The following is a 26,896-nucleotide window of genomic DNA, read 5'->3' on the forward strand; positions in this document are numbered from 1 at the left end:
GTTTAAAAGTTCTTGGATGCACCCAATGGGAATAAAGATGCCAAATGCAATTTTTGTCCCCTTTATTCCTTACTGAAATTTGTGAACACTAGGCAGGTGCCTTAAGATCTTAACTGGTTTGTATGTGAGTCTTCAGTGGTAAAAGGACAGATTGCAAAACTGCATTTGTAAAAATCTCTTAACACCAGGTATTTCTGTAGAAAAAAAATGGGAGTTGAGGTAGGTGTTTCTAAATAGCATTGGAGAGGGAGTAAATAAGTAGGAGGTTAACCAGTCCTCTGCTTTTGGCAATCCCTTTTAAGAAAATAGAATTACATTAGGACTGTTTTTGCATTCAGTACTGCAGATTTATGGACTTTGTGTGCTGAGGTAGGGATTATCAGTTTGTATGAGGGTATTGGGTAGGTCTCATCCATTGGATTGACAGAGAAGTCTTGGACACAAAGCAGTCTCCATGGCTTGACTTGGAATGGAGCAGCAGTGTCCTGATGGTCTAATTTTCTGTTCCAGATGCCTCCTTGTCTGTCCTGCTGATGAGTTCAAAGGAGTCGTGTCAACAGTGGAAAAGCCACTCTAGGTTAGCAAAGGTAGATCTAATGATGTTCAGGTAGTTTATAAAAGAAAAAATCCAAGATCAGAATAGTTTAAGGAAATCAAAATTTAGCTGAACTTTGGCAAAATGGTTCCTGTGGTTTTAGGTGCTTTGGAAAGCCATGAGCTGGAAGACGGAGTCTAAAAGCACGTTGAACGGAAAGGCTGTGGCTGTGTAGCTCTGAATCCCTCCTTTGGTAGCACCAGCCACAGCCCCCATGTGCAGAGCCACACACAAACGTTCATAGGCTGCCAAGTTCAACACAGCTCAGCAAGGAGAGAGCTAGGAAGAAACAGAGGTGATGGCAATAGTTTGTGGTGGAGGTCTCTCATAGCAGTGGATTGTGGAAAGCAGCCAGTGTAAGGGCACTGAGACTGCAACTGCTCCTGCAGGAGTCCGGGGTTACCTGCCTTCAACTTGTTACACTGCACCGCTCACATTCCGACATACTGTCAGTTTCTGGGAGATCATAAGAAAATCATTGTATACTGTACGATCCAAAAAAGATAATTAGCAAGAATTGTGGTGTAAACAGTCATTAAAAATTCATTATAACATCTTTTAAACTGTAGTAAACATGTCTAGCAGTAGATTCTCTTATGACTTCACTTGTTATATTTGTAGCCACATACTAAGTGAACTTTTGAACCCGGTTTTTAAAATAGTTTGCTCCATATAATCACTCAGCAAGAAGGCCAAGGTTTCTTTCCTTAGTCCTCTGAAAAGAGGTCAGTGCTGGTGAGAGCGTGCTGCATCGATGGCCGTGGAAACCAGAGGTGCTGGTGGCGTGTGCTGAGGCAGCGTCCGTCCGTCCTGCGGCAGCCAGGTGCCACTTGTCTGTTGGGCCCTACAGGAGATGGGCAGAAGCTCCATGAAGCCTTGGCACCTGTGCTTGGGCACTGTCAGAACAAAGCCGACGTGTGTTTTTAGGGCTTGTTTGGAATATTTAGCACCTGAAATATGTTCTTGCTTCTGCTCAGATAAAGTGTATCAAATGTGTTTATTAGCTGCTTTCTAGAACAAAAGGGTGTTTTTAGTTACTTTCTGTCTTGGTGATATTTCCAACAAACCATCTGACCTAGAGTAACTTATTTAACCTTTGCTTTTTGTTTCTCTATTCATAGAGTGGGGAGATGATTGCTTGATACGTCACTATTTTTAGTTCTGGTTGTTAAATAATAGATGTTTGTTCTGCTGAAGTATGACAAATTTTAGAGCCTTTCTGCCAGTAGGTGCAGGTTACATTGCCATTGGCACAGCCTTTTTCACTTTGATTAGAGTGTAGTTGTCTATAAATACTCAAAATGTGGAAAGAAATATTAAGAGCAGTCCATGCTCTCTGAAACAGTAATCTTGCTGCAGAGTGCCCCTGGCCTTCAGCTCCCCTTATCCAAATCCAAGGACAGAAATAACCTGTAATTCTGCTTTCATTATGGAAATCTGAAATAGCTCAAATTTGAATGACATTTGCACTGTGTACACTACAGAAGTAGCAGCTCTTCTGATTGTTCCTCAGTATATTCTTCTTCTATCTTATTTCAAGTTTGGCCTGACTAGGTAAACAATCCAGAAAAAAGCATATGGGTTTTTTGCTTGGAGTTTTCCTATGTTAATCCCTTTTGACAACTTTGAAATGAAGCTTGACTAATGTTTGTGACCTGATAGTAAATCACCAGTCAGAGAAAACCTGAAGGAGAGAACTGATCCACCAAGGTCAGGAAACCTGAAAGATATTCTTTGATTTTGGGGCCTCATTTTCAAATCTCTAGATTCTCTGGTTCAAGCAGAAACATGAATAAACTCTGTTTCCTATAGCACAGATTAAGTCCTTAACCTCATTCTGTGCTGAATAGATCTTTGTCTCTTTGTGCTGCAGAAACTTGCAGTGGCAAGTTGGTGTCTCTCCGAATGGAAACAGATATCAAACCCTGCTATTTTCCTTTAAAAACTTCTACCCCACATTATTTTGGTCATCCTGGTTTATTTCCCAGGTGTTTATTTTGCTCAATCAAAATGCCTGTTAGAATAAAAAAGGAAGTTGCATCTGTTTCAATGAAAATCTTGTTCTGTGTCTATCTTAGGCAGCAAAAGGACATACTCATTTGGAGCAGATCTGTGTGGCCACTGATCTCTGGTTTAATTTGTTTGCTACTTATTTTGTGTATTTCTATAGTTACCTATGTGTATTTGGTAACTGGCAAGACAGAAATAGCAGAGATTTCTTTTCCTTTATGTGTTACTGAAAGTCTTTGCTTAGCTGTGACTTGAGGTTTTAAATTCTTTGTCCTTAGTTTTTCTACCTCAGAATATAAGATCACAGAGGTATTTTGAGTGCTTGATAGATTTTTGGCTAAATTGAAGCCAAGTTTTAAAAATATAACTGCCTTCTCCCCATCTGCATTGAATCTTCCTTTGTTTTGTGTGGTTCAAGTTGCAGGGGATAAAGGTAGTGTGTGAAGAGCAAGAGTACCAGGGGAGATTCTTTGTGCTGGCTTTACACCTCAGTCCTGAAAGCAGCTTAGCATGCTTGTGCATTTTTCTAATGCAACTTCAAGAAATATAATTTATAAATAGCCTTTGGAGAATTATACCATCTTCATCTGATGTGATAGAACCAGTCAGTCAAGGTCAGGATACTTCAAGCAAGATTCCTACTTAGATCCTTTCAAGTAGCAGAAAAGGATTCCCCAGACATTGCACAGGCTCCGTGGTTTTTAGAACAGTAGCATAAGCTTTAACAGGCTGCACAAAGGGGAGTTTGTCCAAGATGGTGCCAGCATCACATTTTTCCTTTTGATACCATGACTCTCTTCCACTCTAATGACCTATTTTTTTCCACATTAGTGATCTATTTGGGGATTGGGGTGGTAATTTATAGGATATTTTGCATTCTTGTTTCTTTTTATTTATTTCCATATGCATCCAACCAAACACAAAGAAAAACTCAGAATGAATGAACCTTTTTCTTCTTGGTCAGTTAGTAGACCTGCTTCCCAATTTCTGTGATTCTGATTGCATTAAAAAATTGTAAAGTTTCGATGCTTTGAACAATTGGAGTAACAGCAAGTGCAGTTATTACTGGATTCACCAGACCTTTAGCATTGAGAACTGGTGGATATCAGCTGAGATTGAAGAAGAGACTGTACTTAACAAGACTGTAGCCAAGTTCTGAGGGTTTCAGAAATGTGTAGAGAAAACAGCCTAAATGAAAAGTTTAATAAATTTTAACTAAACAAAACAAACTAAACAAAAGGCAGTCCTTCCCAAGTCTACTTGCACTGACTGTCACACTCCATCTCCTTGCTGCCACTTCTTCAGTTTTAAGATGATTTTCTCTAAATAGATTCAGTCTCATCTAATAAGCTTAGGTTTATCTAATTATCACCCAGGTAGGATTACCTCTGTGAACTGCCTGTGACTTCTTTGAACTCTCCCATTCTGAGGAGAGGTCCTGCCTTCCCAGGGCTCCCCTGCTACTGTTGCTGGAAGCTGAAGGAGCTGTGCAGAAAGTGCTGCCTAGGGCCAGGCATGGAGAGGAGTGGGCTTTGAGTGCAAACAGTGAGATAACATCATTCTGCAGCTGCCTCTGCCAAGGATGTGAGGAAGCCGTAGTCCTCAGCCACCTCAGATGTAGGGATGCAGTTTTGCTCATGAGGGGGTCGCTGGCTCACTCACATCCTTTGGAAAAGGTTCTGCTAACACAGTCTCAGTCACATTTTTTTCCTTTGTTGTTTGGTTTTTCTTTAATTAGGGGGGGTTGACAGGTGGGAGGGACCTGTGTAGCAGAGCGGCTCAGACAGGGCCCTTCCACACAGCCCCTTCCTCCTGCCATGAACAGAAATGGCTTCAGCTGGAGTGGGCACTGAGACCACTGCAGTGTATTTTGATGAAAGGTTTAATTTTTCTGCTAAAACCTCTCCTTCTGTGTTGCACTTGGGCACATTAGATTTAGAAGGATGAATTTGTCTTCCACTTCAGTGTCACACTCTTGAGGAGAGGAGGGGAGGATTAATTTTGCCAGGGATGCTTTTGTCTCATGGATTAGTGCTTACCATGCAAGGTAATCCTACCCAGACAGTGCCCTTTGGTGTGCTGTTTGGGCTTTTGCCATTTAAAACAAAAAGAGCTAACTTCCTTGAACAAGGGGATGGCTAATATTGAAGTACAAATTTTCCTGTTAAATTTCTGTCTTCTCAAAAATGATTAATTTTTTGTAAATTCTTTCTTTGGAGAGCATTGACTCTACAATAATGAGCTTGCTAAAGGAAAACCGACCAATTTAAATGCTGTGATTCATACAGGAAAGGAAGATCAGAGAATTTGACAAAGCACACCCATTATTAAGAAATACCTCTGGATTCTTGGTGGTCTGAGCACCACTGCTGTAGATCCACACAGAAATCAGTGTCAGCAAATTTCAGGAGTTTGTCAGAGGAAAAGAAACCCAACCAAATGTTGTGGTTTGCTGCAGCATATAAAAGCACCACATCCAGTGTCTGTTACCTGTATGCTGCTGGAAGTGCTTCTCTTGGCTCTGGGCAGGTCTGTCACGTCGCTGGTGGCCCTGTTCTGTACAGCAGTTCTGCAGTGGGGTTTGCTGGCCAGGATTACTGAGAGCCCACACCCTTCCCTGGATACCGTGTCCCACCAGTGCAGGATCTGGGGTCAGGGAGAAGGTAGTGGAACCACCTCTTTCAGGTGCTGCTCTCAGTTTTGTGCCAACACCGTTGGTCTGGACATGACTGGGTCTGGTAGGGAGCCCCAGTTTGAAGTGAAGTTTAGGTTATTGGTTTTCCCACTCTCCATTCTGCTCACTGCTGAAGTGAGCCGGGTCTCACTGCATGTTGGTCCCTCCTCTTTTCTCTTCCTTCTGGAAAATGTTACATTGGCAGTAAGACACCAGTGAAGACAAAGAGAATTAGCAGTAATCCAGAAGCTGTATTCTGACTTTAAAAAGGATCGAGTGCATCTCCAACTCTGTACTGATGGTGCACCACTCAAGCAGTGCTTCTGTAGCATCTTCCTGGAGGAAGCCCCCCGTGCTTCCTGCTGCAAGGCTTTCCTTGCATTGCTGCTGAGCAGGCCCTGCGCTTGTTACCACTATTAGTTTTCCATCTATTTCTAAGCCCATTTAGCTGGTTTCAGATGACCAAAAGCTGGTCTCTGTGTAGCAATCGCTGGCTGCATACACCAGGTAAAACCCCCTCGTGTCTGATCCTCAGCTGGTATCCTCTGGAGGAGTGTGGCATAACTGAGATGGATGCTAGCTGAAGGGCTTGTGTGCAGTAACAGTTTCAATAACTGTTTTCCAAAGAAAACCAAAAAATACATATGTACATATATAGGTTTTGAAATTACTTCATTAAAGCCTGTGACACTTCACTATTAGTAAATACAGAGGATTGCAGGACCAGGTCTGGCATTCCATGCTGTTACAGCATAGCTGGTTGTGATGCTGGATTCTCAGAGGTGCTTCATGTGTACTCTGACAAGACCAAGTTTTCATGTTACATGTCTGGTTACAGAAGTGATCCATTGTTAACTTTTTTCCAGACTCTGCTTTTATTGCATGTGAATTTTGTAATTGTAACAAGTGTGCTTCCTGATGGGTGCAAATAAAATGAGAAATAACATTTCTAGTCACATAGTGCTCACAGTCGTGTTCTTTCACATAAGTAAATATATTCTTGTCTGAAATTGCATTATTTAGGAAGATACTGTCAGATGACGGGTTTTAGCTATCAAGCTCAACCATTCTTATTTGCTTTTTCCCCCCTGCTTCTCTCCACCTTTTTTATTTCCAAACTGAAATACCGTATCTAGCAAGAAGTTGAGAAGTTTACAGACCTAGAGAAACTCTACCTCTACCTTCAGCTGCCTTCGGGTCCCAACAATGGAGACAAAAGGTATGTGTGTAAGTGTAAAGGTGAGCAGCTACTGCTGAAAACTTGCTTTATTCCTGTGGCACTTAACTACCAGGGAATCATTCACATGATGGTGGTAGCAGAAGCAATCTTTAAGTACTCTTGTTTTCCTGAAGATCAGATGTTGGGGTTTTTTTAAACTTCAGAATCTTTTATTGCATGAAAAGCTTGTGATTATAAATATCCTAAAATGAAAGAGTCATCAGAGAAAGTGTTTCACAGTCTGTGTAATTGTTCCTTCACTGTTTATGTATGAAGCCGTAAAATAGCAACACCAGTGTGATGGTGGGTGAAAGAAAAAATGGATGGTATTTCTGGTAACACTTGTTTGACTAAAGGAAGTTCTAGAAAATCAACCTGCAGACCAGTGTCACAAAATAAAGCTGTTCCCAGCAGGATGGTTATAGGCAGGCAGGTTCCTAGAGGGAACACACTGAGTATCTCCTGGGAAAGCTGGGTGTTCCCAAAGGACAGCTGGCAAACTAAGTGGGCAAAAGCTTAGAGGTGGCCAGTAAGGAATAATAAATTTAAGAGTCTCTGTGTACTCGGAGCTGTGCATCAGTCAAGAACTGGAGTGTGGAGTCTCTTTGTTAAATTGTGGATGAAAGAAGGAGAAACTGCTGCCCGTGGCTCATGGAATAGGTAAATCCATGAGGTGCAGGCCCTCTTTCTCTGGTGTCTCTCCACCTGTATAGGCAGACAGTTAGAAGTCTAGTAAGTGAGGAGGAACTGTAGAGCCATGTCTTCATCAGCACTGCTTGTTCTCTCCGCAGCGATCAGATCTCCATGTCATCCAGCCGTGCCCAGCAGATGCACGCCTTCTCGTGGATACGCAACACCCTGGAAGAGCACCCCGAGACATCCCTTCCCAAGCAGGAGGTTTATGATGAATACAAGTGAGTGCCATGCCTACGGCTTTAGGCAGTGCAGTGTTCTGTGACACTGACTCTGCAGGTACCCTGCTGGTGTGTGTGGGACATGTGATGGACCGTGCTGCTGTACGGAGAATGCAGTAGCTACTCTGTGGCAAGCTATATTCAGTACTACTGTCTCTGGAAATAAGACCGTGGTGTTGAAATTGTGCGTTACATGTACAATTGCTGAAGGAAAGGTACAAGTATTTCTTAACAAGTAAATATCAGTATTGGGTGAATGAATATTGGGTTTGTTTTGTGCAGCATGGCACAGGTAAAAAGCATCAGTTACTGTCTTCCAATACGTGTTGCTCTGCTTGTTTACATACGTATATGACTGCTTTAACAAGGGTGAGGGGTTGAATTGTTCCCCACAGATGCAGCTATTTTGCACATACGATCTTGCCCGTCACACCTTTCTTTCCAGAATAAGACATAAATATTGGACCTTCCTGCAGCAAACCTGATTTCTACAGAGGCACAATCTATCTGAATATGTATGAGACCAGTAACCAAGGCCACTGTGAGGCTGTGTTGTCAAGTCTCAAAGCTACCGTGTAATGAGAAAGCGATTAGAAGCAAGGGAGAGGGAGCTGTCTGATGAAAGTTGGATTTGAATTCATTTACAGAACATACCCCGTGGGGGAGGGGGGAAAGAAATCATCATCCTCGGCCCGGTTGCCTGAAGATGAATAACAGATTTATGATCCAGTATGAGTATTTCCATAATCTGAACGATTACAGTAATTTGCAGAGAGCCGAATCCCTTCACCTCCTAAGTGCCTACAGGATTCACCCCATAGGAATTGTTATTGCAGGGTTGCCTTCTGCAAATACCTCCTTTTAATTAACTCTCTGTGCTGAAGTGTTTTACTCCGATTGAGCTGAAGCGTGATGGCATTGGCTTGCCTGGGGTTGATAAACACACGCACACCTATTCCTGAGCTCCCGCACAGCCAGCAGCGGTGACGCAGCCCGGCAGCGCAGCCAATGGCACAGACATGCCGGGGTGGCCAATCCTCGAGCAGCAGCCGCTCGCGCAGACACAGCAACAGCGGCAGCTGCTGTGCGGGAGAGAGATGGGAGCGTTATTCTTAAATATATTTCTTATTAAATAATTTATGGCCTGCTTCAGCAACAAATCTGCTTGGCTTCCATGCTGTGCCAAGCTGCAGATGCCCGGAAATATCATCATCTACAGATTGTGGAGTGTGAAATTTGGATGGCTTTGTATGTAGCTGCATCAAGTATTTGTATATTGTATTTTTTTTCCCTAACAAAATAAGGGTGGTAAGCAAATATTCGGAAAAATATCAAATGTTTGGAATCTGTTCTCCTTTGAAAGCTTCTGTTCTGTTTTTAAAACATTCCGTTTCTTTGAATATTTTCATGAGCTATTCTTGCACACCAGAGGAGAAGTAGTCTTGGAGTGAGACATGGGGAACAGGCATATAAATATGTGAGTTAGTTTTGTTAAGTCCTTTTCCTTTACCTAAGCTAAGAACGCTCAAAACTTAGTTCTATTAACCAGTTGCCATTTCTCTCTTCTATGTGCAGAGATGGATCTTGCATGAGCTCACATAAGCAAGCTTATGCACTCTGCATGTGTAAATCTAAAGTGCGAGGCTTCAGAAGAGTGCTGCATCATACCAGCATCTTCATTCCTGCCGTAAATGTTGGTCAAAATGAATCTTGCAAAACTACCAGCCTTCTGCATCACCTTATTTTTTTTTTTTTTCTATGAAGAGGAAAAGACAGAAGCTTACACTCCACTCAAGTTCACCATTGGCAAGTGCTGATAGTGTTTTCAGCTCCTCCACATTTCAGTAGCCCCTTCTCACTGGGCTTGTTCAATACAGTGACTCTTTCTGTGTTGTTACGCTTCAGTTTAAGCGTGAATTCATGTTTCTAACTGGATAAAAGAGAGTGAATTTATCTTTCTTTTGAAAGGGATAAAATAAATTTAAAATTCATCACAATATATGGCAGTAGCATTTGGGAAGGCTGAGAGCTTGCAGCTGAATTTTAGAAAGGAGGTAGATAAGAGCTGGTTCACCTCTTGTTGGTGCCGTGATGCTGCTTGTACTGACAGAATACATTGAGCTGTAAGAAGCTGGGTTTCTGTTGGGTGCTCACAGTTCTTCTGCCAGCTTCCTCTAGGAGTTATGGGAATACAGGCTGGAAAGTATGGGAGCTCAAGGGGAGGTGCTCAGCATGTTATCCAGCCTGCAGTGAATGGATGCTGCTTCCCATTAGATCCTTTCTGTGTTTTCTTGTAAGTCAATTTTACTTTGATATCTTGTCCCTATTAGAAAACATCCTTCTGCACACAGCCATGTGTAGATTTAGCTGAGTTTAGAGAATTAGGATTTCAAATCTTAAATGCAGTCCTGCAGTACTTACGCAGGCAAAATCCTTATTTGCCCACAAAATTATTTGTGAGTCTTCAGTAAACACTTGAGTCCTCTTATCTTACTTCTACTGCCATGACACAAGGGACAAAAGTCATTCATATTGAAGTTTGGTGTCCTGAAGATTCACTTGATACGCTTAATATGGATTAAGAGGTCTTTGAGTCATCCTCTATCTCTTTCCTTTAGTCTGTAAATCATTAATCCTTGCTTTACTGGCTGCTAGGCCACTTGGTGCATAGATTATATGCACCGAGTGTTAAGAATATTAAACAACAAGTTCGAAGAATATTCAGATGCCAGCACAGAAGAGGACAGTTGGTACAGGTATACCATGTCTGTTGAACACATAAAGGGCAAAGGTGCGTACTAATCTTATTGAGTAGTGCTTATCCAGGGTTTTTATATAAAATTCTCTTATAGAAATAGGATGGGACCTATTGTGTTGCAAAGTCTAGTCCCATGTCATAAGCAACTACCCATGCAATTCCTCTGAAAGCCAATCAGACTCCATCTGAAGCAGTTGTTTCTCATCTCTGCTGCTGATCCTGGGAGTCTGACCTGCAATTTCATTTCTTTGGTGGTTTTCAGACATCTGGTTTCCATCCTACCTGATTATAAGGACTCATTTATGAGCCAGCATTGTTTGTCAGCTTAATGAGAGCCTACGTCTTTCTGAGGTTCTTGACTAACCCAGTTTTGGAGACTAGTAGTTTTGGGGATTGGATAAACCAAGACCTCTGTTTTGTTTCATTCAGTAGGTTCTTGTAATTTGCTATTCATGCTGTTTTTTTCTGCCCAGGAAACTGTGTAAGCTGGGCTGCATGGCCTGTCTTCATCAGCTTTTTGGTGGTGGTTTTTTGAGGGGGGGTTGTTGTTTGTTTGTTTGTTTGGGGTTTTTGTTTGGGTTTTTTTTGGTGTGTTTTAATTCATTTGCACTGCCACTGTATTTTATGTCTGGAGTACATTCGATTCAAAGATTAAAAAAAAAAGTCTTTTCTGCTTATCATGTAGGGGAGCTCTGTACAAAAGAACAAAGCAACCGCGTGTCCGCTGTCATTCCTGTCTCCTCAGACCTTCCCTCCCCCCCTCTGTTTCCCACCCACCCTTCAAAGAGCAAAACAGCTCCTGGGCTCAGCAATGTGCCAAGAGTGCAAGTAGCAGAGAGAAGAGCTTCAGGGGAGAGACTCCTGCTATGTCCTGTCAAGTCAATGAGAGACCACAGATGGACATGGAGGGTTCTGGGCCAAGCCGGGAGGGGGAGGGGCCGTGTAGGATGATCTGTCTGAAAACTGAAATTCCATGATAACACTGATAATCACAAGCTTGCTGGAGCTGCCAGTACAGATACGAGGAGACCATTTAGACTGTATGCTTTTGCTGCTAGCAAGTGATTGTCTTTAACCAGATGTGCTAGACTTGAGGAATGGATAATTTTATTCCTTTATTTATTTTTTTTTCCTCCTAAGGGAGGAATAATTTTAACTTTGAGGTTAATAGATTGGTAGGTCCCTAATCCTGGTGTTTTGCTAGCTTGTTTTTTTTAACTTTATTTTGCTGACATTGTTGAGTTTCAATCAGATACTGCTGACTATTGCAGAGAAATTTGGAGAGTCCTCCTTGGAATGGTATTTGAGACTTAAAGTCTGGTTATCAACATCAGTAAGCAACAAAGACCCTCCATTCAGGAATTTTCAGACTAAAGTTTGAATCCATGGAGGCCTGGAAAGATGCAAAGGACAAAAAGCAGAGATTTATTTATTACACGTGGAGCAATGTCTGATTCTGATGAGGGTACAGTGAGGCAGGAAAGAATTCCTTTGTAATAACTTCAAAGGGACATATCTAGAAATCTGCTTCTGTGGGTGACATATGTTGCAATGAAATATGTTGGTATATAAATTGGATATAAAGCTTCTTGATGTTCCACATAGAAACTAGACTGATTGATGCCTGACTGTGTACCAGTTGTAGGCAATGTCTCCTGGTTTGGACTGAGTGGCCCTGGATGTGGGGGGAGGCTCTGCAGCGGAGTGTCAGCATCAAAGAGCATAAATGTTGCTGTTTGTCATCATCAAAATGATTGCATCTGTGGTGGTGCTTTCCAAGTGGAGGATATCAACACACAGCAAGGGTAAAAGCAGCAGATACTTGCACTGTAAAAACTAATATTTTTGCTGAGAAAGTAAAGGCAGTGGAAGTATCTCAAGAAATACATACCACTTTCTTTAGAGCTACAACTTGAAGAGAAGACATTTTGACTGGCCTGCTTGGATACACATTGTTCCTAGGTGATGCTGGGGGTGAAGCATCTGTTTCAGACTGCTGCTTTTTCTTTACATCTGCCCGAGTTTCCAGGGGTTTGTTTGTGTGTATGTACCTGATTAGAGTAGCAGGCAACTGTGGGGTGTGAAGTCATTGTTTTTCTGTTCTATTGCTGATAACCACGCTGATCATGTACAGTCACTTTTTCAGAGGCAGGTTGTTTTTGTATATTGCTTATAGGACTTCTCATGGGAAAGGAGGTCATCGCTATCTCTTGCTGATGCCGTGGCTGTTGGGAGTCTCACTGAGAAGGTTTTATGCTGGTACATTTTAGGCCACAGCACATGAACGTCTGTGCAACAGCACAGGGAGTTGCTGTCTTTGCAGCCTTAAGCACTTCCAGAGCAGGTCCTGGTTTTCTCCTTTGCTTTATGTTTCTGATTTTCCAGAACATTCACCTTTTGCAGCAAAATCAACAATTCTTGTCCTCTGCCTCAAGAACATATTTTTTAAATGTCTCAGATGCTGAAACAGAATTTCTTTTGCTGTTTTTGAGAACTGAAGACAACTAACAGTGTCCATTTTACTAAAACAAGTAAAGATGGCAAAATAATTACGTTTTATTTCTTTATTCCCCTATATCATGTCGTATGATGAGTCGCATGATGATCTTCATTTGCAGCAGCAGTTGGAATCTCTGTTAATTTAGGGCTGTTCAATAGGTTGTCTACGGTCAAGCAGCTCTCATAGTTCAGTAGAGCCACGGTGGTAGCAGGACTGGGTCCTCAGTATGTGCTTATGTTACATCTGTAAAGCTGGTTCCCTGGGAAGGCATCTTTTAAGTTCAGTTCTGTTACGGTCTATTAAATAGAAGTTGTTTATGCAAAATCTTCCTCTGGACTCTGACACATCTCTTACCTGACGCTTTTCAAATATTCCTGCAGGTCTTCAGGCCTTAGCACACTCAAGCTGTGGTTCTGGCTAGAACAGAGTCTCTGCTTTATTATGTCCTGAAATAAGTGAATTGAAGCATACACTTCAAACTGAGTTGAGGAGTAAATCTTAGCTGTGCTCTAGATAGTGCCACTGCTTGTTATGTCTCCACATGACTTGTCTTTGAACTCAGTAGAGAACAAGGCAAAAACTGTGATATTAATAGCTCTGTTTATACATTTTTAATGCATTCAATTCGTTGTGGATAGCTTCATTAATGTTAAATGTGGTTCTAAATATGGATGGGGATAAGTGTTTTCTTTTGAAAACCTTTGGAGTCTAGCATGTAGGCTGGCCTCTTGTGTTAACTACGATTCCATTCACGCTTTCTTTCTCTTTGTTGCAGGAGCTATTGTGACAATCTTGGCTACCACCCATTAAGTGCTGCTGACTTTGGAAAGATCATGAAAAATGTCTTTCCAAATATGAAGGCCCGTCGTCTAGGCACAAGAGGCAAATCAAAATATCCTTTGCTAGAACGCTTCTCAGTAACTTGTTCTGTACTTGCCTGGAGAACATCTGTTGTTGTGGCTTAACTACCAGCTAAATGTAGAAGTAATGTTGAATAAAAAATGCCAACACTTTTCCAAAGTTCTTTAAAAATTATTAGTTGCAGTAGTGTTAGCTTGCAAAATATAACTTTGGAAACAAGTACTTGAATTTAGGTTCTGACACTTAGTTGTCACAGAAGCAAGGAATCAAAGAAGTTTTATAATTTAGTGCAAAGAGATATATTGGAATAAAGGAACCAGAACTGTTAGTGATTTTAAAACCAGTTTTTTCATCAGTCAGAATTTTTTCTTTTCCAAGCTGAGGATTACACCTTCCCATAAGAACCCTTAGAAGCCATGGTGCACTAATGTCCTACCTGCTGCATTCCCCAGGGCTGGCTCTCGCTGCATCCCAACATACTGGGTAGGCAAAGCCCCTGCAGTGAGCAGGGAGGGGAGAGTGTGAAAAGGCTAAAAGGCCCTAAGTAGAAACCACTCAAAAGAAGTAACAGTAATGATATGGATGTGCTGTGATACTGGCCTTTGCCAAGTCTCACTGGAAGCATGCACTCAATTCTTCCATTGAGGAAAAAAACCTTCCGTGTTGTAGTAAATGGAAAAGTTGTGTGTCAGTTAAACTGTTTCATGAAATAACAGTGTTGGATTATCTAGCAGCGAAATCTGAAACTCAGTACTCATGTTTGGATAGAGCTAGAGAAGTGTTAAAGAAGAAATCGTATGATGTAATTGTAGCTTGACCCAGGGGATCTCTTTAAGTTCTATTTCCAATGTTTCTAATTCAGAATGATCAAAATGTGACCTTGTCTCACATCTACTGTAAATCCCAGGCTCCTTAGGTTTCTTTTATTGCACTTATACTCCATCTGGGTTAATGCAAGCAATTTCAAATTCCATGGCCTAGGAAATAATATAGACATATTTACAAAATGTGAAAAATTAGTGATCCTGGAAAGGATTTATGTGTCGTGGGGAAAAGACACTATGTGTGAACTGTCAGACTAATGCTATGGAGAGAAAAAAAAGACTGATTTGATTTTTAGACGTATAAACAAGTGAGTACGAGTAATAAAGGGAGCATATTTCTGTGAACCAATTTGATGAGATGAGTGAAAAGAAAAGAAAAAAATCTGGGTCTTTATATTTTTACAGAAAAATTATCATGGATGAGGAGAAAGTGCCTTAAAAATGGCGTGAAATCTTAGGAAGAAATGCAGTCACTCATTGGGCACTTTTATCTTGTCATGGGAAACTTCAGTTTGAGGAAGTCCTTCAGGAGAAGGAAATAAAGTAGAACCAAAATTTGTGAATGCTTTTTTTAATAGTGATTAACTTTTTTTTTTAATTCTCCCATCTTGTTTTAGAAAGAGGGTTTAGTCACAACTTATGTTAATGATTTGAATATTGAGTAGCTAACTGAGGCTGCCCGGCATGTTCTAAGTCATCAAATGAATTTCATCAGACCCAGCATCTCTGCATAGATTGAGAAACCCAGGGGCCTGGCCAAGAATGCATTGATAGACTTCTGATTCCGGTTGGCTCCGAGTTCATACTAATGACAGGAATTCTTCGTTCTGTGTTGAGTTTGCTTTTGAAGCTTATGAGGGTTATCACAGGAAATACTGCTCTTCTCTCCTATCCCCCAGCTAACAAGCAGACAATGTAGACCTTAATTGTTGTTTACATATTGCTACAGTGGACTGAGGAAGAAGGCTTTTGTGCATATGCCAACACTGCCCAACCTTGACTTTCATAAAACTGGAGATGGGGTATGATATATATTTGCTTATTTATATATATGTTTCTGCAAGTTAACATTATGCCATTTTTCTATCAGAACTTTTTGAAACAAAGTGAAGATCTGTGCAGCTTTTAAGATTTTTCTTTATATTTCTTATATTCTGAATAATTGTTTGCTTTTTTCTGTAAAGTTCACAATTAATTGCAATACTATTAAACTAATTCAGGAGGTGAATTAGACTTCCACAGTGTTCCTATCCACTGTATGCATGTTTTTAACTCTGATTCTGTTTTGCTTGTACTGTATTTTTTAAAATCAGTGCTAGAGAAACCAGTGAAAGAAGCAGTTCCTGGGTAATAGTGACTGCTGAGTTGACAAGACTCTGGATACAGGGGAAATCAATTGTTGGTGCTCACATTGTTAGGATTCTGTCTGTGATTTTCTTCCAGAAATGTCAATTCCATATAATGCCTTTGGAAACAACCCGTAGATTATCATTAAGCCATTTAATTTTGAAAGATACTAGTGGTATTATTCTCATAACTTCATGTAAAACTGTGAGCATACTACAACTTTTGGCGTGATTCTGATAATAATTTGCTTTCTTGTTTTGTTTTGATGCCTTAATGACCCTTATCAATTAAAGTAACCTTTCCTCCTTTGTTTGTTCGGTTTAGTTGGATGGAGCAGAGCCATCGGGGCAGTTGCAAACTGCTGATGAGGAAGTCATCTCTGCGGCCTGCCGACTTGTTTGTGAATGGGCCCAGAAAGTGCTGAGCCAGCCTTTTGATACCGTCTTGGAACTGGCTCGCTTCCTTGTCAAAAGTCACTATATTGGTACCAAGTCAATGGCAGCTTTAACAGTAATGGCAGGGGCACCAGCAGGTAATGAGATAATGCTGAACGTCGAAATGGGGGATCTTTCTACTGAGAGTAGTAACAGCTTGGTTTGAGGAAGCACTTCTCTTCAAGGCAAACTTTAACAATGAGCACTGAGCATTCCTTTATGTGATTTGAGTCACATTGCTGCAAATTACTGTTCTTGCTGATATTCTGGGTCAAGATCTGAAAATCAGCACTGGTCTCAGGTTTAGATGGTGATCTTCCTATTGCTCTGGTGAGGACTCTGGTTGTCTAAAGCACTTCAGGGTGTGTGAGCTTCAGAGTGTGTTGTGACAGTCAACCTCTCGTGGTACATGCAGACTGCTGCTGAGAGGGTGGGCTCCCAGATCACAGTTCCTAAGCATGTGCTGGGTATCTAAACCAAATACTTGCTCTTAGTATTGTAAAATTATTATCAGTAAAACTAGTAAAGTAGTAAAATAGTATTGATTCATTTATAATTAGCAGTTATTTTAAAATTCTGTAACCTTAAAGTATAAATTAAATAATGTTAAAGCATTTCTAAAGGGGTAGTGCAGCAAAGTTATTTGGTCTCTAAAGAGCATGCTAATCCTCTTGACTGTTAATAAACAAAAGATTATAAATGTGATATGATTTTGTAAGGGAAAATAGTACTAGCTGCACAGAGGACACTGTTTTCTCCCTGAAAACTAAAACTTGCTTGCTTTGTGATCAGCAAAGTAATTTCTCCAGAAAAAAATGTTCTGTCATTCTAATTTCCATTGGTTTTTCACTTTTTCTTATTTTTTTCTTTTTTTCCTGAGCACTTTTCTTTTTGCCATTTTCCCCATTATCCCCTGATCACACAGAAGTTTTGATCCATTCTGATATTAGATGCACTATATTTAACGCCTTGGCCATTAGATAATGTCATCTGCTCAGAGCTGCTTCTCTGTGACAGACCTACAGCTTTCGGGAAACATTTTTCATTTAAAGCTGCCTTAGAACAGATAACAAAACAACCGCGGCCGGTGCTGGATTTTAAAGGCTCGTCTGAAACGTGCCCGCAGCCCTCTGCTGCCAGTTCAGTGAAGTGCACCTGGCTGAGACTGCTGACACGCAGGTTGCCCTTTGATGTTACTGGAAACAAGACGCCCATAGAGAATATTTTAGCAGCTCATGCCCAGCTTGTCTAACAGAGGTTTTGCCACAAATACGGAAATAAACTGAAGCTGAATAGATTTAAGTATGAAGTGGATGGGAGTGCCTCATAGAGGAGGTATTCCCAGAGTGGTTTTGGAGATGCCTGCCATGTATTTTCTGTTAGATACAGAAGTGGCACCACAGTAGACAGAGTATGTTTGGCTGTAATTCGTTCTCCTTCTTTTGTTTTAGGAATAAAAGGGATCCCCCAGCCCTCAGCTTTCATACCTACTGCTGAAAGTAATTCTTTTCAACCACAAGTGAAAACTCTGCCATCTCCTGTTGACGCTAAGCAGCAGCTGCAGCGTAAGATCCAGAAGAAGCAGCAAGAACAGAAACTGCAGTCTCCTTTGCCAGGAGAGTCTCCAGTAAAGAAAACAGAAAGCGCTGCAACCAACGGTGTGACGAGTATATCTAATGGAAGTCCTGCCATTCTGTCCCCTCCACCTATTGGCATTGTTGTGGCTGCTGTCCCCAGCCCCATACCGGTAATGCTCTCCAGCAATTCTCTAGAGAATCCACCCAGTGACAAGGTTGTACATTGCCAGTAACTACGCAGTGGTGTCAGTGGATTAGAACAGTTTCCATTCAAAGGCTTGGTTGCCTTGATGCTCTTCTGTCTGGGCTGTGTTATGCCACATTAGTTACAGGGTTGATACAGAGGCAGCAGAATTCCGATCATGTAATGTAGGCCAAGTTCATCTTTGAAGTTGTTAAAGTGAGCCTTGACATGAAGTTAACCAGATGAGAGAGCTGACACCAGGTGTGTGGGCCACTGAGGCCCTAATATGGAATCTAAATTGCCTTTCATTGGCCCAGTGCATTTAGTGACAGGTACGATTTTATTTTGAATGAATATCTGTAGTACAGAACATTTTTGTCTTTCAGCCATATAAAATTGGGCTAGGAAGATTATTTGGTTTTAAGATGTTCACTGTGATGTTCATTTTGATAGGTAAGCCAGTTTTTCTGCCTGATAGTGAGTTTATATTTAACTCACTTTTGAAACCTTAACAATAAGCAGTATTTTGAACACATCCTGTCCTCTTTAGCCTTTTTATGTCTGTCTTTTTGTCCCAGGTAGTGAAGGATTGTATGAGATTGACATTTTCATTAGCAGTAGAGCAGACTAGTGTGTACACCAGTGCCTCATGCCTTAAAAATAGAAGGCATATATCTGTCCACCAATCCTTAGGCAGAGAAATAGAAATTGCCCTGTACAAGGTAGAAGAGTTTATTTTGTTTCAAACTGATGTTCACTAGCTTTGGTGTATTGAGCTATGTTGTCTTTCACCTTTGAAATGCTTGGTGGCTGAGGTCATGTGTGGGCTCTGGGGACTTCTTGCTTCGTTGCCACACCTTTTCTTTTTCTCTCTTGACAGGTGCCAAGGACCAGGCAGTTGGTGACATCTCCAAGTCCTATGGGATCGTCTGATAGCAAGGTCCTGCCGCTCAATGTTCAGGTGGTCACTCAGCACATGCAATCAGTCAAGCAGCCACCAAAGACTCCCCAGAACGTTCCCGCTAGCCCCGTTGGTGACCGCTCTGCCCGGCATCGCTACCAACAGATCCTACCCAAGCCAGCAAACACCAGTGCTCTCACCATCCGCTCTCCCACGACGGTGCTATTTACCAGTAGCCCAATCAAGACTGTTGTGCCAGCTCCACATGTGAATTCCTTAAATGTGGTAAAAATGACAGCAATATCTCTTGCCCCGAGCAGCAGTAGTGTGCCCGTCAAACAGACGCCTTCAGTTAGCACTAGTGCAGGAGCAGTGGAAGAAGGGAGGACTGGTCCACAGATCAAAAATGGATCCGTTGTTTCACTTCAGTCTCCAGGATCCAAGCCTAATACTGTTGTAGCTACGCCTGCACTCAAGATCAAAACAGAACCAGAAGCATTGCTGGATGAGAACTCTGCACAGGGCCAAGAGAGCTCTGACATGTCTAAATCCATAAAGGCAACCCCTGACCTGCCTCCTGCACAGCTAATTAATTTTGAGATTGCAGCCTTGAAGGTTTCAGTGGATGATGTCATGGAGCTAAAACCAGGTAAGGACTGTGATCAGGAAGCTGAAGAAGCAGGGACCAAATATAAGACACAGTCTGATGAAATCACACCAGTTTCTTCAGCAGGCAATAATCAAAGCACTCTTAAGCTCACAGTTGCCAGTCAAAACTTGTCCAGCACCAGCATCAATTCACCTCCTACTGGTGAGTCTATGATTAAAGACAAAGCATGTGCTAAAAGTCCAAGAAAGCGACAGCCTTCCACACTTCAGGATTCCCAGTTACCACCTGTAAAGAAACCACTAGTGGAGCAGTTTACAACTGGTAATGCTGTGGAGGGTCAAAAAGCTAACAATGTTAAGAAGGCCCTGAAGTCTGGATCATTAGCTAACAGTGACAATACAGCAACACTCGCTCAAGTTCCCAGCAAGGTACCCGTGACAGTACCTGTACCTTCCACAGCTGCTGCAAACTTAGCAACAGACCTTTCTTTGAGCACCAATTTAAAAACCTGTGATCCTGCTTTAGAGCAGCAGCTTGCATCAGTATCATCTCCAGATATAAAAGTAAAATTGGAAGGAAACTTGTTTATCATAGAAAATGATTCAAAATCTGATGGCAGCTTTAATCCAAATACATGGCACCATATTACCAAAACCTCTGACTTTGCATCTGTGAATTGTGATCAGCAGCAAGATATCAGTGTTATGGCTGTTGCCGGGCACTCTGGCTCTAGTGACTTACCGGAATCTGCGTGGGAGCCGGTGCACTGCGAAGGTATACAGCAGGATGTGTACAGCCAGCAGTTACAGAGCCAGATCCAGGACTCCTTGGATCAAATACAAGCACAGTCTTCAAATCAGTTACCTCTGCAGTCTGAGCTGAAAGAGTTTGAGCATACAGTCCCTCAGTCAAATGAAAACTTCTTTTCATTTGATGACGACCTTACCCAGGACAGCATCGTGGAGGAGCTGGTGCTCATGGAGGAGCAAATGTCCATGAATAATTCCCATCCTTATAGTGGTTGTCTAGGAATGGCCCTTCAGAGTCAGGCTGCAGCTCAAGGAGCTCCCGTGTCATCTCATCCAAGCAGCACGCACTTTTATCATTCAATCCATAACAACAGCACTCCAATTCACACTCCCACCCCCACCCCCACCCCGACTCCCACCCCCACCCCAACTCCAACACCCACCTCAGAAATGATTGCTGGATCTCAGAACATGTCAAGAGAGAGCCCTTGTTCAAGGCTGGCTCAGACGACTCCCGTAGACAGTGCCCTGGGAAGCAGCCGGCACACGCCCATTGGCACACCCCATTCCAACTGCAGCAGCAGTGTTCCTCCAAGTCCTGTGGAATGCCGAAACCCGTTTGCGTTTACTCCCATCAGCTCTAGTATGGCTTACCACGATGCCAGCATCATATCAAGTAGCCCTGTGAAGCCAATGCAGCGGCCTATGGCTACCCATCCTGACAAAACCAAGCTCGAGTGGATGAATAATGGCTATGGTGGGGTTAGTAATTCTTCAGTTGCAAACCATGGCATCCTTACAAGCTACCAGGAGCTGGTGGAAGATCGCTTCAGGAAACCTCACGCTTTTGCGGTTCCCGGCCAGTCATACCAGTCTCAGCCGCGCCACCACGACACTCATTTTGGCCGCGTGACTCCTGTTTCACCTGTGCAGCACCAGGCAGCCCCTGCCAGTAGCACTACCAAGCAGGAGGGCTTTGCTGTTCCTGCTCCTTTGGACAACAAAGGAACTGGTTCATCTCTCAACAACAGTCTGAGATGCCGGAGTGTGAGCCCTGCTGTCCATCGCCAGCGTAATCTCAGTGGAAGCACTGTTTACCCTGTGTCAAATATACCACGCTCTAATCTGACACCTTTTGGAAGTCCGGTGACTCCCGAAGTTCACAATGTATTTGCTAATATCCATGCAGACACCAGTGCCAATAACATAGCACAGAGGAGCCAGTCAGTCCCGTTGACTGTGATGATGCAGACGGCCTTCCCGTCTCTTCAGAAACAAACAAACACTAAAAAAATAACCAATGTGTTGTTAAACAAACTTGATTCTGATAGTGATGATGCAGTGAGAGGTTTGGGAATGAACAACATGCCCTCAAATTACACAGCCAGGATGAATCTCACACAGATTTTGGAGACATCCGCCACTTTTCCTAGTGCCAACCCACAAAGTATGATCAATTCCAGCACTTCAGTTTATGAATTCCAAACACCAAATTACCTCACAAAAAATAGCAGCACCGATCAGATCAGTTTTTCTTCTGGAGATAACCAAGCACAATCAGACATCGGAGAGCAGCAATTAGATTTTAGCAGCACTGTAAAAGACCTTTTAGGGGAGGACAGTCTGCCAACAAACCAGCAGCTGGTGAATCAGGTGGCATCAGATCTCAGTAACGTTGCACCTGTCTTTCCCAGCGACATCAGGTTGTCTTCCGAGCTCTCAGGCAGCATTAATGATCTGAACACTTTAGACACAAATCTACTGTTTGATCCAGGTCGTCAGCAGGGACAAGACGATGATGCTACACTGGAGGAATTAAAAAATGACCCCTTGTTTCAACAAATCTGCAATGAATCCATTAACTCAATGACTGCATCAGGTTTTGAGTGGATGGAGAGTAAGGATCATCCTGCTGTTGAAATGTTGGGTTAATCTTGTTTTATAATATGTATGTAGCACACTGTATCTAAAAGACAGACGTATTGTATTTGTCTTAATGGAAGTGCCTCCCGCAGCAGAAACACTTGCTATGTATTGTGGCATTTTTAAAAAAAGTTTGCTGTACCTGTTGCTCATTCTTCAGTAAGGAAAAGGCAGTCTTACCAATTTTAAACAAATCTCTGAAGGTGATGGGCTATCAAAGAGCCAGTATTAAAATTTGAATTTTGGAGTGTTTCCCATTCAGCATTTCTTGTTTTAGCAAATAAAGAAGTGGCTAATGGCAGCCAGTGATGACAGCTATGGTTGATGCTTTGGGAGGGTTTTAATTCAAGCTCGTTAGTAGGCTTTCCATACTTTGTATTGGTTGTTACTTCTTAGTAGGTGATCTTTACTGACTTTTGTCATCCAGGTTTGAAATGCAGGGTGCCTGCAGGTAGGTAAGGTGGTGGGGAGTGGGTACAGGTGGACCAGGTGACATGCAGATGCCTGATCATTGTGTAGCTGTCTGGAGCACTGCTCGATGGTGAACTTCAGGAAATCTCTGTAGCACTGGTGCCATTGGCATCTCCAGTAAAAAACAGAGATGTGAAAAGCTAACAGGAATGATCAAGGAAAAAGATGCACTAAATTTTTTTATTTAAGAGAAATGAATCTATGTAGTTATTTTATCCATTAATATTCATGACATACTTGATATTTTAGTTCTCATGTCAATGTTTTTATATTAGGTAAAATTAACACAAAGATTTTGAGCACTGAGATTTAATCTAGGCATAACCCCCTATTTTAAAATGATAGGTACTGTTTATCAAGGCTAGAGAAAGAACATGATATTTTCCCTCTTTTTTTCCTTTTTTTTTTTTTAAATAGAGAGCTGCTGGAGCTCATTAAAATACTGTTTCTAAAGGTTCCTTTTTTTTAAGTTTGCTCTTTCCTAACCTAGTGGAGGGCGTAGGAAGATGTTATTTTCTCTCTGTTTCAGTAGGTTGAGCCTTTCTGTCTTTCTTGCTTGCTCTCTTTCAAACAAAAGATTATTCAAATGTTAGAAAATGTGGTTAATCTAAAAGTATTTCATATAGAGCCATAATACTGCCAGGCACTTTACAGATACACAGTAAAACACGTGATCATTCTTTTGGTAAAATTTCTTTTAGAAGTACTTACTGTTTTAGAAGCCTGAATTCCATTTTCAAAAGTGATTTGACAGGGTTGATGAATCTATTTTTTTTTTTTTTTTTAAGGAAAAATGCTGCTCCTCTGGAGAATGAGAATTAGACTTCTGTCTCACTGGTTCACTCAAACCAAAAATACGTTTTATCAGCATGGCATACATGGATCTCTAATGGTCAAAAGAGAGAGAGATTTACTCAGCTATGGCCTTGATGCTAGAAAGAAGACTTGCAGAGGCAGGTTTTTACAAAATAAGTGGTGCACTGAGTATGCTACCATACCATCCCTTAAGCCTAGTATAAAATGGATTTACTTTGCCTGTGATCTGACACAAAGCAGAAAATAGAGCAGGAAAAATCTTCTTCTTTTGCATTTCTTTGATGAGCAGTCATGAATTTATGAAGGGGAAGGTAAACCCCTCCTAGATTTCTTTTAAGGGAAAGATGCTCAGATTTTTCATGTGATTAGTGTTTTTCTTTAAGTGTCCTGGTGGTCTTCTATTTCTTCAGTTTTTGAAAATGACTCGAAATCCCAGTACTGGTCAATTTTTTTTGGCAGTGCTGTTTCAACTTGTGCTGCTGCGTTGGCACTGGAGGTGCTGGTATATCATGGCTTCTCTTGCTCTTGCCCCAATTCATCACCAGCTTGTGGCCTCTTCTGCAGGGACAAACAGTTGTGCCAAGCTATAGCACCTTATGGGGGCCAGATTTCACTGTGCTTGCATCAGAAGTTTTGCCACTTCATCAGGAACAAACCTGGAGAGTTCTGATCCCTCCTTGAAGCACAAGGATGTTGTGATAATGTTTGCTTTAAGACCAAGTGACTCTTCCAAGGCAATGGGGAGGAGACTAGAAGCTGCATAGTAACCTTCTGCTTGTTGTCCTGCCAGGTGTCTGTCAGTAAGACTTGAACCGTTTTTCTTGTAGACTGAAGTTGCTGACGGCAGGGCTTGAATCCTGTATTTGCCCATGGCCTTTTGACAGGGATGTGCTGAACATCCTCTCACCCTGTTGGGAGGATGGGTCTGAGAGACACTCAGCACCTTTTTATTTCTGTTTCCTGACCCTGTGTGAAGTGCCAGCACTACTGTGAATAGGTAAAACCTGCTTGGATGAAGGGGGGAGGGTCCCTTCAGCTCAGCCTTCGTGTGACTGTGACTCAGTGCCGCTGCCCGGGTGTTCCACGGCGGGCTGGCCTCACCTGGGGCCGCGGACACTGACCCTGAGGGGGCTTGGGGGCAGGAAGGTTTAGCCTAACTGCTAGCTTTTTTAGGAAGATTTCTCACAAAAGCAAGAGTAGATTTAAAGCTGATGCATTCTAAATTATGCAGCCATCACCAAAGGTTTTTAAAAGTGCATTTAAAATTATCTTTAAATGCAAGATTACATTGGGCCTACCATGTGACTTAATTAGCAGAAATATTCTATAATCAGTGGGTTTAAAGCAAATATATGTTTAATTTTAAAAGTATTAAATTCGATAAGAATTGTTTTGAGTAAAATCCAAGGCACAGGCACAGCTTTGTACATTGGTATGTATCATTTTAGAGATGTTTGTGTGTTGGTGTTACAATTAATGTTAGGTCCCTGTACTTAGTGCTAGTTAGTTCTTTATGATACATTGAGACAGAGCACTACTGCACACCAAAGTATGCAATACCCAAAGGAAAATTCTGTGATCCTAACAAATGGAAGCCTGTCTTTGTCAGATACTCCAAAATGATGAATTTGAAACAGTTCTGACCCCTTGTTTACATTATTGGCTTCCTACTAACATAAGAAATAAATTATTTTAATAGCAGTTTTTGCTAAAGTATACAAACTAGTGAATTTGTATCCTGTGTACAGTATTGCAGCAAACACTTTAAATTTGATTGCTTGGTTACTCCAGCAAACTTTCTGGGTTCATATATTGCACTAAAATTCTGTTGAACCTGTGGCAGGCACATTCCTTAGGATAAATGCAACAAATACGGCCCACAGATTTAAAAAAAGGCAAAACAAACAAAAAAAAAAATCAAAACTTTTTAATGTGTTTCATTATTAAAAGGCAAAATGTCATTAAAAGTGACAGGTGAAATTGTCTTATGTAGCAATGTGCATTGATCTCAATGAGATATTTCTATTTTTGATTCTCTTACATGAGAATATTGCAGCAGGAAAAATTAAGTTTAGTTGGCTTCACCATGTTAATACATGATCACAAAACGTGCATGAGTGTTAATGACTTAATCTTGTACAGTACTAGATATATTCCTGTAACCACTTTTATTTTTTTTATTCTTTTGCTGTATTGAAGCTGGTTCAGTGTTAACCAGGTGAGCATAGTTATTCACAAGTTATTTACTTTTTTATGTTAACTAATTCAGCTTAGTTATTGTTGAATATGTTCCTTTCTTGGATTATTTTTTATTGTTCTGGTGTTGAAAAACATTTTTGCATCATTTTATCATGATAAGAATTCATGAAGTAAATAATTTGCAAATAATTGCAATAAGCACTGACTTCTGAACTGAAAAGAAGGAAAGCGTTTCTTGTGCAGTGCATCTGAGGATCATATAATAGTCTTGTACTATACTGTGCTTTATTTACTGCACCGTAAGGAAAGAAAAATCCCTGTTCCACATTTTCATTTAGTGCAGGAAATCCAGTTTCTCCCCTCTTCCCCAGTGTTTTGTTGTCTGTTGTACTGCTGAAACTACAGTAGTTGAATATTGCAGTAGCATTTCAGTTATTTTTTTTATTGAAAGTGCTCAAAAATTGTTTTTTAAATGTTTTCAAAAATAATAAAAACCTTTTATATTAAAATTATTTCTGGAGTTTTTTTCTTTACGTGGAAAATGTGCTTTAGGGCTTGTCTAAATACAGAACTTTGTGTGATGACAGATGACAGCTGCCCAGTTGAACCTTGCTGCAATTGCTGAGCCCAGTAAAGCTGAGTGTGAAGGTGAATCTTCCTCGCTGGGGTGCCTTGGTCAGTCTTAGTCCAAGTGTTGGTTTCATGCCTGGGTGGTAGCTCTTGCCGTTGTGACATACAACATCTCATTGCTGGTGTTGCCATCCACTATGTTTGTGCTTGCCTGGTTTTGCTTTCCCGTATTTGTAAGGCACTCTTACAAGATGGTGTTAGTGTGGCTTGACTTCGTAACATAAAGGGAAAAATGTGTGCTTTGATCTATGGAGCCTGTATTTGGATTGTAAAGTTCCATGTAAACCCATCTGTGTACCCAGCACAGTCTGTGTGAACAGGATGGAAAGGCATTGCCACAGAGCAGGAAGATGAGAGAGGATAAATTTTCAGGTTTTCATGCCAAAGAGATAGCACTGGTTGACAGACTGCATCCCAGACTATAGAGGTGCTGCTAAGTTGAGCTGGCGGGTGACAAGATTTGATGGTGGCACAAAATCACATGAGCTCAACAACAAAGAAAAAGAATTATCAGGGAGACATAAGACAACATAAATGAAGGAGAATCAGAGATTAATTTTAACACATCATGGGAGGGAATACTATATCTCACTGCAACTAAACATGCTTTACAAAGAGTCCTCAACAAATAATTGACAGACACACTTGATGTTCCACAGCCATAAAAAAATGCAAATTAAAAACTCCCAAGTTATGAGAT

General features: G+C 41.4%; 1 protein-coding gene across 1 annotated transcript in view; it reads left to right on the forward strand.

The window, feature by feature from the left end:
• Positions 1-26,075, forward strand: part of RFX7 (regulatory factor X7) — a 48,671-nt gene extending 22,596 nt beyond the window's left edge. The window contains exons 3-9 of the mRNA XM_040077376.2: positions 6,416-6,498; positions 7,290-7,412; positions 13,446-13,562; positions 15,293-15,377; positions 16,027-16,234; positions 17,588-17,883; positions 18,778-26,075. Of these exons, the coding sequence (XP_039933310.1) occupies positions 7,303-7,412; positions 13,446-13,562; positions 15,293-15,377; positions 16,027-16,234; positions 17,588-17,883; positions 18,778-22,089 (4,128 nt within the window). The 5' untranslated portion in view covers positions 6,416-6,498; positions 7,290-7,302 and the 3' untranslated portion in view covers positions 22,090-26,075. The remainder of the gene's footprint in view (positions 1-6,415; positions 6,499-7,289; positions 7,413-13,445; positions 13,563-15,292; positions 15,378-16,026; positions 16,235-17,587; positions 17,884-18,777) is intronic.
• The last annotated feature ends 821 nt before the right edge of the window (positions 26,076-26,896 follow it).

The sequence above is a fragment of the Hirundo rustica genome, chromosome 13 (assembly GCF_015227805.2).
Source record: "Hirundo rustica isolate bHirRus1 chromosome 13, bHirRus1.pri.v3, whole genome shotgun sequence".
NCBI lineage: Eukaryota > Metazoa > Chordata > Aves > Passeriformes > Hirundinidae > Hirundo > Hirundo rustica.